General features: G+C 44.0%; 1 protein-coding gene across 4 annotated transcripts in view; it reads left to right on the top strand.

Annotated features, from left to right (window-relative positions):
* Positions 1-7303: 7303 nt before the first annotated feature.
* MAST4 (microtubule associated serine/threonine kinase family member 4) overlaps positions 7304-13659 on the top strand; it is a 182475-nt gene continuing 176119 nt past the window's right edge. For 2 of the 4 annotated variants that reach the window (XM_047797712.1, XM_047797626.1), the window contains exon 1: positions 7304-7988. In XM_047797712.1, the coding sequence (XP_047653668.1) occupies positions 7897-7988 (92 nt within the window). In that variant the 5' untranslated portion in view covers positions 7304-7896. The remainder of the gene's footprint in view (positions 7989-13659) is intronic. The other 2 variants (XM_047797873.1, XM_047797795.1) reach the window with 1 other exon arrangement.

Here is a 13659-nt window from a genome sequence, read left to right as displayed (position 1 = left end):
AGGAATACCTAGCAGGGATAAAGAGGCTCTTAGGAAGGCTGTATAGAGTAAGCGGCAAGAAGGTTTGGTCTTAAGCAGTCTAGGGAGTTCCCATCATGGCTCAGTGGTAACAAACCCTACTAGTATCCATGAAGATGAGATTTCAATCACTGGCCTTGCTCATTGCCCTGAGCTGTGGTGTAGGTCACAGACTCAGCTCGGATCCCATGTTGCTGTGGCTGTGGTATAGGCCAATGGCTATAACTCCAATTCAACTCCTAGCCTGGAAACTTCCATATGCCGTGGGTGTGGCCCTAAAAAGACAACAAAATAAATGAATAAAAATAAAAAAAAATTACAGCAGTGTAGGAGTTAGCCTTCCTTTTTGTCAGATGGTGGCGTTGGTCTCTAAGCATTGCTCTGGGCTCCATAATTGGACTGCTTAGCTCTATTAGAGGCCAGTGCTCTGTGTGTCTGTGTGGTTTATGAATGGGTCTTCCAGACAGCAGACAGCATGGAGAGACACACTCCTCCCTGGGTCTCTCCCAGAAGTCTCCTCCCTATAAGATGACCCTCCAGCCATGTAGGGATGAGTGTACATTTCTGGCAGCTTGTCTGACTCCTTTCCTGGGGGGAGATTCAGCTTTGGAGCTTCTCCCAGGACCTCCCCCTGCTTGAGGATCAGTGGATAGAGTGCTAGGGTAATATGCTTTTCATCAGTGATTTTGAAACCCTCCCTGGTCCCATGAGCTGGGCTGCCCTCATGCATGGTCTGTTCTACTTACCTATCATACAAATCAAGGAACCACTAAATGGGGAGGAAAGGGCTTCATTTCCCCTGTCCATCTGTTCTCCCCTTTTTGATTGTATGAAGTTATTGGTTATTTGCTACATTTTCTGAGCCTGTGATTCTCCTGGGATCCAGGAAACACCTGAGGGAAGTAGCCATCCTGGCCCCCTTTTAGTCTGTCCTTTCCCCTCTCGGACTTTATCCTTCAGCCTGCCCTTAGGCATTGTGTAGTTTTCTATTTAACGTCCTTTGTTTCCTCCGTTCCCTCTAGAAATCTAAATCTCTCTTCCCTTGTGATTGTGTTTTTTAAAAAATTTTTTTTAAATATTCCCAGACTGATGGAACCCTACTTATTACCCATCTCTTGGCTTTCAGCATTCTGATCTATCTCTAGGAGTTAACGTTCATTGATATTTTCATCTTCCTTTATATTTTAGCAATGTAAGCAAAACCATTTCCTTAGTAATTCTAGAAGAGCTTGCTTACAACCCATTCCCACTGATTCAACTTTTACGTTTCTAGCCCCAGTTTTTAAGCTTTCTTTCTTTCTTTTTTTTTTTTTTTTATTTTCCCACTGTACAGCAAGGGGTCAAGTTATCCTTACATGTATACATTACAATTACATTTTTCCCCCACCCTTTCTTCTGTTGCAACATGAGTATCTAGACAAAGTTCTCAATGCTATTCAGCAGGATCTCCTTGTAAATCTATTCTAAGTTGTGTCTGATAAGCCCAAGCTCCCGATCCCTCCCACTCCCTCCCCCTCCCATCAGGCAGCCACAAGTCTTTTCTCCAAGTCCATGATTTTCTTTTCTGAGGAAACGTTCATTTGTGCTGGATATTAGATTCCAGTTATAAGTGATAGCATATGGTATTTGTCTTTGTCTTTCTGACTCATTTTGCTCAGTATGAGGTTCTCTAGTTCCATCCATGTTGCTGCAAATGGCATTATGTCATTGTTTTTTATGGCTGAGTAGTATTCCATTGTGTATATATACCACCTCTTCCTAATCCAATCATCTGTTGATGGACATTTGGGTTGTTTCCATGTCTTGGCTATTGTGACTAGTACTGCAATGAACATGCGGGTGCACGTGTCTCTTTTAAGTAGAGTTTTGTCCGGATAGATGCCCAAAAGTGGGATTGCAGGGTCATATGGAAGTTCTATGTATAGGTTTCTAAGGTATCTCCAAATTGTTCTCCATAGTGACTGTACCAGTTGACATTCCCACCAGCAGTGCAGGAGGGTTCCCTTTTCTCTACAGCCCCTCCAGGACTTGTTATTTTTGGATTTATTAATGATGGCCATTCTGACTGGTGTGAGGTGGTATCTCATGGTAGTTTTGATTTGCATTTCTCTTATAACCAGCGATGTGGAGCATTTTTTCATGTGTTTGTTGGCCATCTGTATATCTTCCTTGGAGAAATGTCTATTCAGGTCTTTTGCCCATTTTTCCATTGGTTGATTGGCTTTTTTGCTGTTGAGTTGTATAAGTTGTTTCTATATTCTAGAGATTAAGCCCTTGTCGGTTGCATCATTTGAAACTGTTTTCTCCCATTCTGTAAGTTGTCTTTTTGTTTTCTTTTTAGTTTCCTTTGCTGTGCAAAAGCTTTTCAGTTTGATGAGGTCCCATGGGTTTATTTTTGCTCTAATTTCTATTGCTTTGGGAGACTGACCTGAGAAAATATTCATGATGTTGATGTCAGAGAGTGCTTTTAAGCTTTATTTCTTAAGACGGGCAGTGATTACAAGGATGGCTCATTCAGGATGGGCAATTTGCTATTCACACTTCTAGACTCAAGTTCTCAAGAGAGCACTTAGAAGATGACCAGGAGTTCCCGTTGGTGGCTCAGTGGTTAATGAACCCGACTAGCATCCATGAGGACCCAGGTTAGATCCCTGGCCTTGCTCAGTGTGTTAAGTTGCTCAGTGGCGTTGCTGCGAGCTGTGGTGAAGATCACAGTCATGGCTCGGATCCCGCATTGCTGTGGCTGTGGCTTTGGCATAGGGCGGCAGCTGTAGCTCTGAATCAACCCCTAGCCTGGGACCCTCCATATGCCATGGGTGCGGCCCTAAAAAGACAAAAAAAAAAAATACAAAGTACACTTCTAGGGGTGGACAGCCTTGGGGATGTAATCACTTCTGGGTGCTCTGATAACAAGGCTGGATGGAGATCAAAGTTAATTTACAGTGGACTCGCTAGACCAAGCCAAGAGCAGAATACATTTGCAACTCAATATTAACTCCACTCTCCTTAGTGTCTTCTCATTGGACATGGCCTCATGGCAAGATTGTCAGTCCTGGGAGCTGACAGCTTCCTAGACTTCACACCTAAACTTATCTCTTACAGTGTCTAAATTCAAGGCATGGCGTCAGGGATATTCATCTTTTTTTTTTTTTTTTTTTTTGCTTTTTAGGGTCAAACCCATGGCATATGGAAGTTCCCAAGATAGGTGTTGAGAGTCAGAGTTGGCTTTTGCTACAGCCACAGCAAGGGGAGCTCTGAGCCGCCTCTGTGACCTACACCACAGCTCACAGCAATGCTGGATCCTCAACCCACTGAGCGATGCCGGGGATCCGAACCCGCATCCTCATGGATACTAGTCGGGTTCGTTTCCGCTGAATCACAATGGGAACTCTTTTGTCTTTATTTTTTTTTTCAGGGATATTATCCTTAATGCTGGTCTGTGAGCATGGGATAGAGGGTGGGACATAGGCAGGAGAATTCTATGAATTCTATGAATTCCTTTTCATTCCAGTGAAAAGGACCTGGAATATTTTATAGTTAGGAGAGGGATGAGTTATGAAGGATTTGTTAAATACTTACTTCATCTTAAGCTAGCATTTCAATAGCATGCCAAGCTTATTTTTCTTTCTCATTCACCTTTCTCATAAAAACAATGACTGATAATATCACCCTGATTAAATGAATGAGCATTGTGGATCACAAAGCTTGTCTACTGCCTGTGTAGGCTTAAGTGTTGTGCAATCAGTAGAAAATCTTACTGAATATTTTGTACATTGACATAGGCCAGCCGTAGTCTTAAGACTTTCTAATAATCTCAATTCCTTCTTAGTTCTGTCGTCAGAGTTTTACTGCGTTTGCAACTAAAATGTACTTAGTTTCTGCCCGTATAATTATTTTGTCTGCAGGAAAATATCAGTAGTTCTGACAATTTTAATTCTTGTATTTACTGACTGCGTTACCTTCTGAATCACAGGTTTCCAAATCAAGTCAAACAGGTTAGAAGACAAGTTACACTTCAGTGTCACACCTACTCCCACTCTTAAAGGAGTGTGGGAATATATCAGCCACTTTCACTGTATTAACTAGTTCCTCCCTGGGTCTTTATGCATTTTACCAATTTTTATTTTTTTCATTATGGATACAACGCCAATTCTCTGATGCCTTTGAAGTGCAGAAAACATTACCATTAAAAATACTCACGCCTTACCCATCCCTTTGAGAATCTGCATGGTGAATTTCCCAAAATGTACAGATGGATGATAGTTGCAATACCTGCTACCCGCAGACCAGAATATTATCATTCAATCAAGAGAAGAAATGTGTTTTATATCACTGATTTATCCATTTTGTTGCCGTCGTTGTCTTTTTTTTTTCTTTGTAGGACTGTACCCACAGCATATGGACATTCTCAGGCTAGGGTTTGAATCAGAGCTCTAGCCACCGGCTGGCCTACACCACAGCCACAGCCACAACAGTGTGGGATATGATACTCATCTGTGACCTACACCACAGCTTATGGCAACGCCACATCCTTAACTCACTGAGCAGAGCCAGGGATCAAACCCACATCCTCATGCATACTCGTTGGGTTTGCTACCACTGAGCAACAACAGGAACTCCTCATTGCCATTATCTTTATGGGTGTTACCACATACATAGGCTTTTCTGGAAGGACCATAGAGGAGATGAAATTTGGGAAGTGCAGAGTTGCGCCAGAGTTAAATCATCCCGAACTTGAGTTTCACCTGCTGCATGTCCTTCAGTTCACCTCTACTCAGACACCTACATAGGAAGTCGTCCCTTGTTTCATCCATTCTCATCTTTGCACTTGAAAATTATTCCACATGGTAGTTATTTTGGTATTCAAGGACAGCTGTCGCTTGTTCCCTCAATTTTCTCTTTCCTACATTAGACATAACATTCCGTCAACCCGTAATTTATATAGTACACTTTCAAGTCCCCTTTCACCAGCTTCTTTATTCTTCCCTGGGCAGCCTCTGATATGTAATTATCTGGATACCTAAAAGATAAGCACAAAAATTTTCCCCTGGGCTTATCTTTGGGGATGGGGTAGGATTCAAACAGAGTGTCCCTTGGATTTGGTTGTGACTTTTCTTAGAGCCGTGTTAAGACCAGAAGGATGTTAGCATAGCACTTCTGTTTCCAGTTACAGGCTATAGATACACATGAATCAATAAGAGAAAGTCTTTATAATTTAAAAAATATCCTCATGAGATTCTTAAAAATTCAGGATTTGTTGAGAAAATCAATTGACCTGCTAAAACAGATAGATTTCAGGGCATCTTAAGAGAAAGGATAGATACCTGAGCATCTGAAGCCTCTCCATTCAAAAAGCATGTATTAAATGCTTGTATAAATCAGGAACTGTCAGACTGTAGAAATACAGAGATCAATAAAACATGACTTCAGCCTTGAGGAAACTCACAGACTAATAGGGAAGAAAGCAGTAAACAGTCCGTTGTAATACAATGTGACCAGCACCCCTGTAGAGGCATCTTCAGGGCACCATGAAAGCAGAGAGTATGACGTGGGATGCCCTCTGCTCTAGTATTACATTCTCCTGCAGGTGTTCTTTAAGCTTTTGCATATTGTTAACCTTGTTCTAGACACTGCATGAAGGGGTTTATGTATGTCATCTCATTTATGTTTGTTCTATCATGGGCCCCATAAAATAGGGAAGATGGGCAGACATTCAGTGACTTGCTTAAGGCCACTTTAAGTGTAGGGTCCAGAAATCAAACCCAAGATTTTTGCTCTTAACCCAATGCTCAGGTCCACCTTTCTCAGAGAGAGCCTCTATCTAGAGCCACAATTCTCAACCTGGAGTCATTTTGCCCCTCGGGGAACATTTGGCAATGTTTGCAAACATTGTTGATGGTCACATCTGGCCTCCAGTGAGTAGTGGTCAGGGAGGCTGCTGAGCATCCTCTCAGGCACAAGACAGCGCCCCCCAAAACAAAAAATTGTCCAGCCTAAAGTGTCAACTGTACTCAGGTTGGGAAATTCTGTTCTAGGGTATGGTGCTATCTTTGTCTCAGCCTCTAAAGAATACTTAAAAACATTTTTTAAAAGAAAAATGTAGTATCGGGCATAAAGTACTGGACCAAGTCCCTAAGTATCTGGTGAAGTATATTTTGCCACATAAAATGAAGAAACATTGTCTTCTTTGTCTACCTTGAGATCTTTCAAAGATCCAAGGAAGCTCTGAGAGTTGGAGGAGATAATGTGTCAGAAAGTGCTGGACAAGAATGATCAGAAATTCTTAAGAGCCCTTAGGGTGAAAATATTTCTGTGGGTCACCAGAATTAGATCAAGAGGATGCCAAAGCAAACTCCTGTTCTTCCTCTGCCCCCTCCCTTCTCAGCTGATGCCCCCAACCCCTTCTTCCTCACCTGTGTATTTCTGTAAGAAAGTTTGTTCCCAGTATTTACTGGATGAACTAAACCATTTTTTAATGTTATTTTGGCTTAAACATTAAAAAAAAATTTAGTATCTCTTGCCATACTACATCAGATTTAAGGCAGCTAATTTAAATTCTCATATTTTTCTTTGTATACTTAATCACAAGCCTTGGTGGGTCTGGGGAATTATTGGAATTCTGTGGCTTTCTTTGAAATGAGTAACAATAACATTGATTCAATTTCCCCTCATTCCTTCCTTTCAAACTTGCACACACTTAGCAGGAAAATGACTGTAGCATTTGTTAACTAAATGTCAGGCAGTGTCTTTATAGGTAGTGGTTGACCCGTCTCTAGATAGGGTGAAGCCAAGCAGGTGTTCACTGTAGCAATTCATCAAATGGATGTAAACTCATAAATTGAGTTGACTGAGGTTTCAGGTGAGTGTGGCATCCCCTCGGCGTGCTTTTCCTGCCCAACAAACAGCGTCTCGCAGAGTCGTTACTGACTTCCTTGTAGTGTTTTCCTGGTGATCCAGTCTGCAGTGAATCACGGATGGCCTCCAGGTGTGCGCAGCGCATTCTTCACCGTTCGGGATCGCGCTGGGCTTATTTATTTAAAGGGAACGATCCAATGGGGGCTCCCGGCCGGGGGCGCGGCGGAGGTGGGAGATGCCGGGCTGTCCGGGTCCCCCAGGGCTCCCGCACCGGTCCCGCCTGCTCCTTTTCCCATGAGGCCCCGCTCCTCAGGGGAGTGTCTGTGCTGGGGACTGGTCCCCGCCGCCCAGCTCCTTCCAGAGGAGGCTGCACAAAGGTGTCCGGGCTGGAGTCCGCCAACAGGCCAGCTTTCTCAAAGTGCTTTTAAGTTTCCCTTTTTTGAGGAGGGGAGCAGAAGAGGCGCTTTTTCCACTGAAATTCCTTTCCTTGTATGTAGATACCAGGAGGAAACTCAGCACTGGGCATGTTCGGATGTGGAATGGTTTTGCTGATAAGCAACAGCCTCCCGGAACCGAAGACTTAAAATAGTCGCCTCCCCTCCCACCCCCACCCCCCCGCAGGAGCTGCAAATGGTATCTGCCAAACAGATGACAAAGTACCTTGGACTGAATCACACACAGACAGCATTTTGAGCCGAACGCACGGCCCAACTCTTGTAATTACTGTTTATAGCTGGCCGAGGCTGGCCAGGAGAGGGCAAACCCAAGAGGAAACAAGTTTCCTGAACCTTGGAGAAATGGCTGTGTGGTAATTAAAGGCTAGGACGGGTACTTCTCACTCATGCTCCAAGTTGTGGAGATCACAGTTGGCAGCACGCTTCCTCTGGAGGGAGCGAGTAGATAATTGGGATCTTTTTTGTCTTTTTTTTTTCTTTTTTTCTTTTTTTTTTTTTTCTCTTTTTTGCCCCCTCTCTGTTTTGGCCTTATGGCCTTGAACCCGCAGTGAATTGAAGCGAGAAAGAAATGGATATGTCTGACCCCAATTTTTGGACTGTGCTCTCAAACTTTACTTTGCCTCATTTGAGGAGTGGCAACAGGCTTCGGCGAACACAAAGGTAAAAACGCGGGGTTCCTTTGCCTGGAGAGGGAATGCTTTGGCTTCCGAGGCCGCCCCACTGCCTGGGCCCCCTTAGCAACTGGGGTGCTGTTTATTGGGTGACAGTTTGAAAAGTTTATACTCTGCCAGAGGGGGCCCTGGTTCAGGTGTTCCCTCCTTCTGGCGGATTTCCTGGGTAATCCTGATTAATGTGCTTCTCGGAGTTCTTTTGAAATGTGGATGCTGGGACCTGGAGTTGTGAGTGGTGGGGAGCGAAGGGAAGGGGGAGGAGACAGCTTGTCCCTCTCTTTGATCTGATCACTTATCCATTTCATTCACTCAGGCGTTGGAGCTTCTGCTTCTCTGTAGCCTTTCAGATGTGCCCCTGTATTAAATATTTAACCTTTATAAGGTGCAGATGTATGACTGAAAGATAGCTCAAGTCAGTCTGTTTCATATTGTCTATTGTCTGTTTGAAATGACAGGTCTGCATAACTTTGGGGTTTTTTTGTTTGTTTTGTTTTGTTTTTTAGTGTTTCTCTGAAATTTATTTCAAATACAGGGCTGACCCTCTTATTCTGTGACACATGTTTGTTAGAATATATGCAGAAAAACAAAACTTTGAAAATGACAATGAAGCTCATGCCACAAGTGGAAGGCAGTTCGGAGTTAGTTGCTGACACTGGGTGAGAGAAAATGACTTTAAAGGAGGCGTTCCTCCTCTTTCCACATTTGTATCCAGCACAGACAGGTGACATGATTGTAGGAGAGGGGCACACCCTTCAAGTTGTGTAAATACCGATTCTTTGTTTTTCCTCAAAACTTGCCTTGTACATACACATGAACCTGCATGAGGGCACCGGTGCGGTCAAATAAACAGGATGCTGGCTATCAGATTTGGAGATTCATAATCTCTGTGCTCCAGTGTTTAAAGAACACAGGAAAATGGTTCATTCTGTTGGGTTATACTAGTAACTTATTGTAGCTTAAATGCAGATATGTAATACTTTGGAAAACCTAGTAGTTTTTCCCTTTGGATGTTTCTCATGGTATTTTTTAAATTCCAGAAGGGTCCTGGAATACCCTCACATATGCTGTTTACACACACACACATATTCATATATACATACAGAAAACAAACACGTTTGTGTATGTGTGAGAGAGAGATCTCAGCAATTTTTAAAGTTACACTTTCTGTGCAACTTGAACAATGCTGATACCGCTAAACCCTCTGAGATTTTAAAGTTGTGCCTTTTAAATGGGTGGCTGTGCTTTTCTCATTTGGCTATAATGTTCAGAGATACTCTTCTGGTATTGATCTTTTTTTTTTTTTTTTTGTCTTTTTAGAGCTACACTCACAGCATATGGAAGTTCCTAGGCTAGCGGTTGAATCAGAGCTGTAGCCACTGGCCTACGCCAGAGCCACAGCAATGCCAGATCTGAGCCATGTCTGTGACCTACACCACAGCTCACGACAATGCCGGATGAGCGAGGCCAGGGATCCTCTCATGAATACCAGTCAGATTTGTTTCTCCTGAGCCATGATGGGAACTCCTGTATTGGTCATTTTTGTTCAAAACTCCAAACAGCTAATCGGTTGAAGAAATACATGCTGCACGTGAACCGGGCCCCTACTCGTCATAGCAGTACATTCTATAACCTCTTACCTTTTCAATTTCTCAGGAGCCCTTAACTATGTTTAAGTGGTTTAGGCCTGGCTGTGATGCTGCTGCTACTCTCACCTGGAACCACTTCTTGGAGCCCTAAGTTTGCTCTGGCCTCACACCTGTGTGTCCAAACCTGAAAAGCATCTGAAGCCTTGCTTTCCATCACCTATCTGTCTAATGTTATTGAGTCAAATGCATAAAGAATTCTTAGGCTGGTCTGACCCTGGCCTTAGGGCAGTATCTGTCTAGCCCGGAAGATTCCATTTCCAGCCACTCGCCCTGGCAGAGAGCCTGGGTTCTAAAGGAACCTGGGTTCTTCCCAGCCACATGAGAGATTGTGGGAGGGCTGTGTCCACTCCCCAAGTCATGGGCCCATATCTTCAGCTGAGTGATACCTACAGAGAGGGAGCTAGAATTTCTAGCCCGCCTTCCCTTCTAACAGTAGAGGTTGTCACAGCCTGTTTTCTACTGGGGAATTTCCAGGACTCACAGAATTTGGAAATATGTGTCCTAAAGATTGTCTCTAGATATATCTACTTACAGTTGGTCTCACAGAGTCAAAACTGCTTTATATTTATTATGTAGATTCAGAAAAATGAAGGGCAAATGTCCTCCTCTGCGGGTCGGTGTGTGTGCCTGTTGCATTTTCTTATTATACAGCAATCAATTCCCACTCGCCCTGTGTCCTTCATAAAGACACACAGCGTATGCTTACAGTATGACTCTTCCCCTTCTGTGACCTCCCTTAACTGCTCTAAATCTTTCTTCTCCAAGGCTCACATGAACCCCATTTCTTACAGGGCTAATCTGGTTCCCTAAATCTGTCCCTTTAAAAGGACCTCTCCAGGAGTTCCCATCATGGCTTAGTGGTTAACAAACCCGGCTAGCATCCATGAGGACATGGGTTCAATCCTTGGCCTTGCTTAGTGGGTTAAGGATCCGGCATTGCCGTGAACCATGGGTATAGGTCACAGACGTGGCTCAGATCCCATGTTGCTGTGGCCGTGGTATAGGCCAGGCGGCTACAGCTCCGATGCAGCCCCTACCCTGGGAACTTCCATACGCCATGGGTGCGGCCCTAACAAGACAAAAAACCGAGAAAAAAAAACAAAAAAACCTCTCCATTTCCAAATGGCCTGCTCCCTTCGATAGCCTCTTTCCTATTTGAGGGTGTGGCTGGTGACCAAGGGTGAGAACGCTTTGCCTTCATCCTCAGTCAGATGTGCCTGAGCCCTTGGAACAATCCCCCTGCCTAAGCCTGCTTTTCTGTACTTTGGCTGACTTTGTTCGCCCGATCATTTACCTTGCATATTTTATCCCAGCTACTTGTTCTGATTCAGATTGTCAGCCAGCAGACTTCATAGTAACCTGTTCTTTAATATCAGCTCCTTGCCTCTGTAAGAGAGTCAAGTCCAGCTTTGAGTCTGTGAATCAGCCTCTTAGAGCTCCTAAGGGATAGCAGGTTTGTACCACATAGACAAAAGAAACAGAGGCTAAATGGTTATAGGCTTTCTCCTTGAATCTCTATCATGGCAGAAATTGTCATGGAGGCCTTTGGGTTTTTGCTGTGTTGCATCTGCCTTGTCCATTCAGCATGGCCCTGGTGTGTTGGTTTGCCCTCTCATAGGAACACGTTTAAGCTTTCTCTTCCAACTCAGAGCCCTGCCTGGGCCTAGAACTCCCTGAGTTCTTGGGGAACAGCGTCCACAGGCTGGCTCTCATGTCTAGACTCTTTTTCCCAGGCTAGGGGTCAACTGGGAGCTACAGCTGGTGGCCTACGCCATGGCCATAGCAACACCAGATCTGAGCCATGTCCATGACCTATACTGCAGCTCACCGCAACGCTGGATCCTTATCCATGAAGTGAGGCCAGGGATGGAAACCTCATCCTCATGGATACTAGTCATGTTCCTAACCTGCAGCGCTGCAATGGGAACTCCTCAGGCCTGGACTCTTAAGCAGGTCCTGATGCACGTCTGTGCCTTCTAGCCTGGCTTCTTTGAGCTCCATTCCCAAAGATGATATGTCGTTCCTTTCATTCCTTTTCTCCCGGACCGTGGCAGGCACTGGATTGTATCTGGATGCCCACTGGCTTTGTCTGCAGTTTTGCTGTAAAGCTCACATTTCCACTGGAAACGATTTCTTTTTTATGACTGGCTTTGCCTACCTCTCCTCCTCCCTCATTTCCTCAAGGTGATCTCAAGACAGCCATTCATCTGCTGCTTTGAGGGACGGAAATCTAGGCTGAATGGACAGGGTACTTCAACCAAAATGTCCTGTTTTGAACTCAAGTAAGAATTGATGGTTTTTTTTTTTTTTTTTCTGTTTGTCTTTTAGGGCCACATCAGCGGCATATGGAGGTTCCCAGGCTGGGGTCCAGTCGGAGCTACAGCTGCTGGCCTACTCCACAGCCATAGCAGTGCCAGATCCGAGCCTCGTCTGTGACCTACACCACAGCTCATGGCAACGCTGGCTCCTTAACCCACTGAGCAAGGCCAGGGATTGAACCCGCAACCTCATGATGTTGTTGATTTGTAAAATCTTTTCTTTCTCCTTTGGATTAAAAATTTAGGGGGAGGATTGATCAAGCTTCTCTGTGACTTATATCCCATCTTTGTCACACTGTAAAGAAAGGGCTGCTGGTGACTTATAGATGTTGCTCCCTGCTTTTGAGGTGCATCTTTAGTCTTGTTGAGGTGCAGTCTAGAGAGTCTAGAAGATGCCTGATTTTTAACCTTAATGGTCAGAAATCTTTCATGTTTTCTTGTGGCTTAAGTGATGACCGCCAAATCTCAGTGATACCTAAATTGATAAAATTCCATCCAGTTTGTGACTCAGTTCATCACTTTGAGTGAGGTTCCAAATGAACCCTTGGGATAAAATGATTTTTTTGGTTTTGCTTTGTTTTTTGCTGAATTCACATTACTCAGCGGTTGCTATGAACAGCAGGTACATTCAGGGATCTTAAGCTAACTGCTGTAGTTGTCAGAATGCATTGAATTTTTATGCATACTGCATCTGCCCTTGAGAAACATCTGTAGTGTTTGGTGAGTTTTTCCTTTGTTTTGAGCATGAATATATGCCTTTAAAAAGCATGGAATATGCTTCCCTCCTGCCCTGACATGTCAGGTATGGGTTATCCTGTACACACCCGTTTTACAGAAAGCCCAGTTAATTCCCCGTTTATTGAGCATCTGTTGTGTGCCTGGGCACCATGACCCAAAGCTGAAGGCCAGAGGCTTGCCTTCAGTGAAGACATGCAAATGAGTCATTGCAAATCAGGGCAATGGAAAAGGATTTAAAGTACATATAAGCCATAGGAGTGGCCAGTGGGTAAGAGAGACTTTGGTCTCATGGAGCTGGGAGATGTACCACATAGAAAAGGTAACACCTCAGGGAGGTTTTGAAGGGTAGATTGGTATTTATCAGACAGGAAGGCAGGGCTTTCCCAAGGAGCAAAAGAAATGGTGGCCTTGGCAACGCAGAATTCGAGGGATTATGCATAGCTCAGTATTGCTGGAGCATAAAGAACCAGAAGCATAACTCAGTATTGCTGAAGCATAAAGTTTAAAGAGGCTCTAGTAATATAGCACAGTGGCTAAGGGGGTTGATCTGAAGCTAGGTTACCTGAGTTTGAATCTTAACTCTGTGTCTTGGGTAAGTTGACTTCTTTGGGCTTCAAATACTCTAGCTATAAAATAGGGACAAATAAGTTACTTATCTCATGGGATTGTTGTAAAGATTAAAATATGTTCCTATGTGTAAAATGCTTAATGTAGTGACTCACATATGAAAACTCTCAATAAACCCTAACTTTTAATGTAGTTACTGTCATCATAACAAGGGAATGAGTAGTGGGCGATGGCTGGGGAGAAGACTTGAGGTGCTTGGTATTTGCGGGACCTCGGCCTTCATCCAAGGGGTGAGAGATGCATCTAGCAGCTCTGGGGAGTTTAGGTCTGAGAGAAAGGGGTGAGACCTGGAGACATTGAACAGGTCACTGCAGTAGCTTATCTGAAGGGT

The sequence above is a fragment of the Phacochoerus africanus genome, chromosome 1 (assembly GCF_016906955.1).
Source record: "Phacochoerus africanus isolate WHEZ1 chromosome 1, ROS_Pafr_v1, whole genome shotgun sequence".
In the NCBI taxonomy this organism is placed as follows: Eukaryota; Metazoa; Chordata; class Mammalia; order Artiodactyla; family Suidae; genus Phacochoerus; species Phacochoerus africanus.
This window is presented reverse-complemented; position numbering and strand designations above follow the sequence as displayed.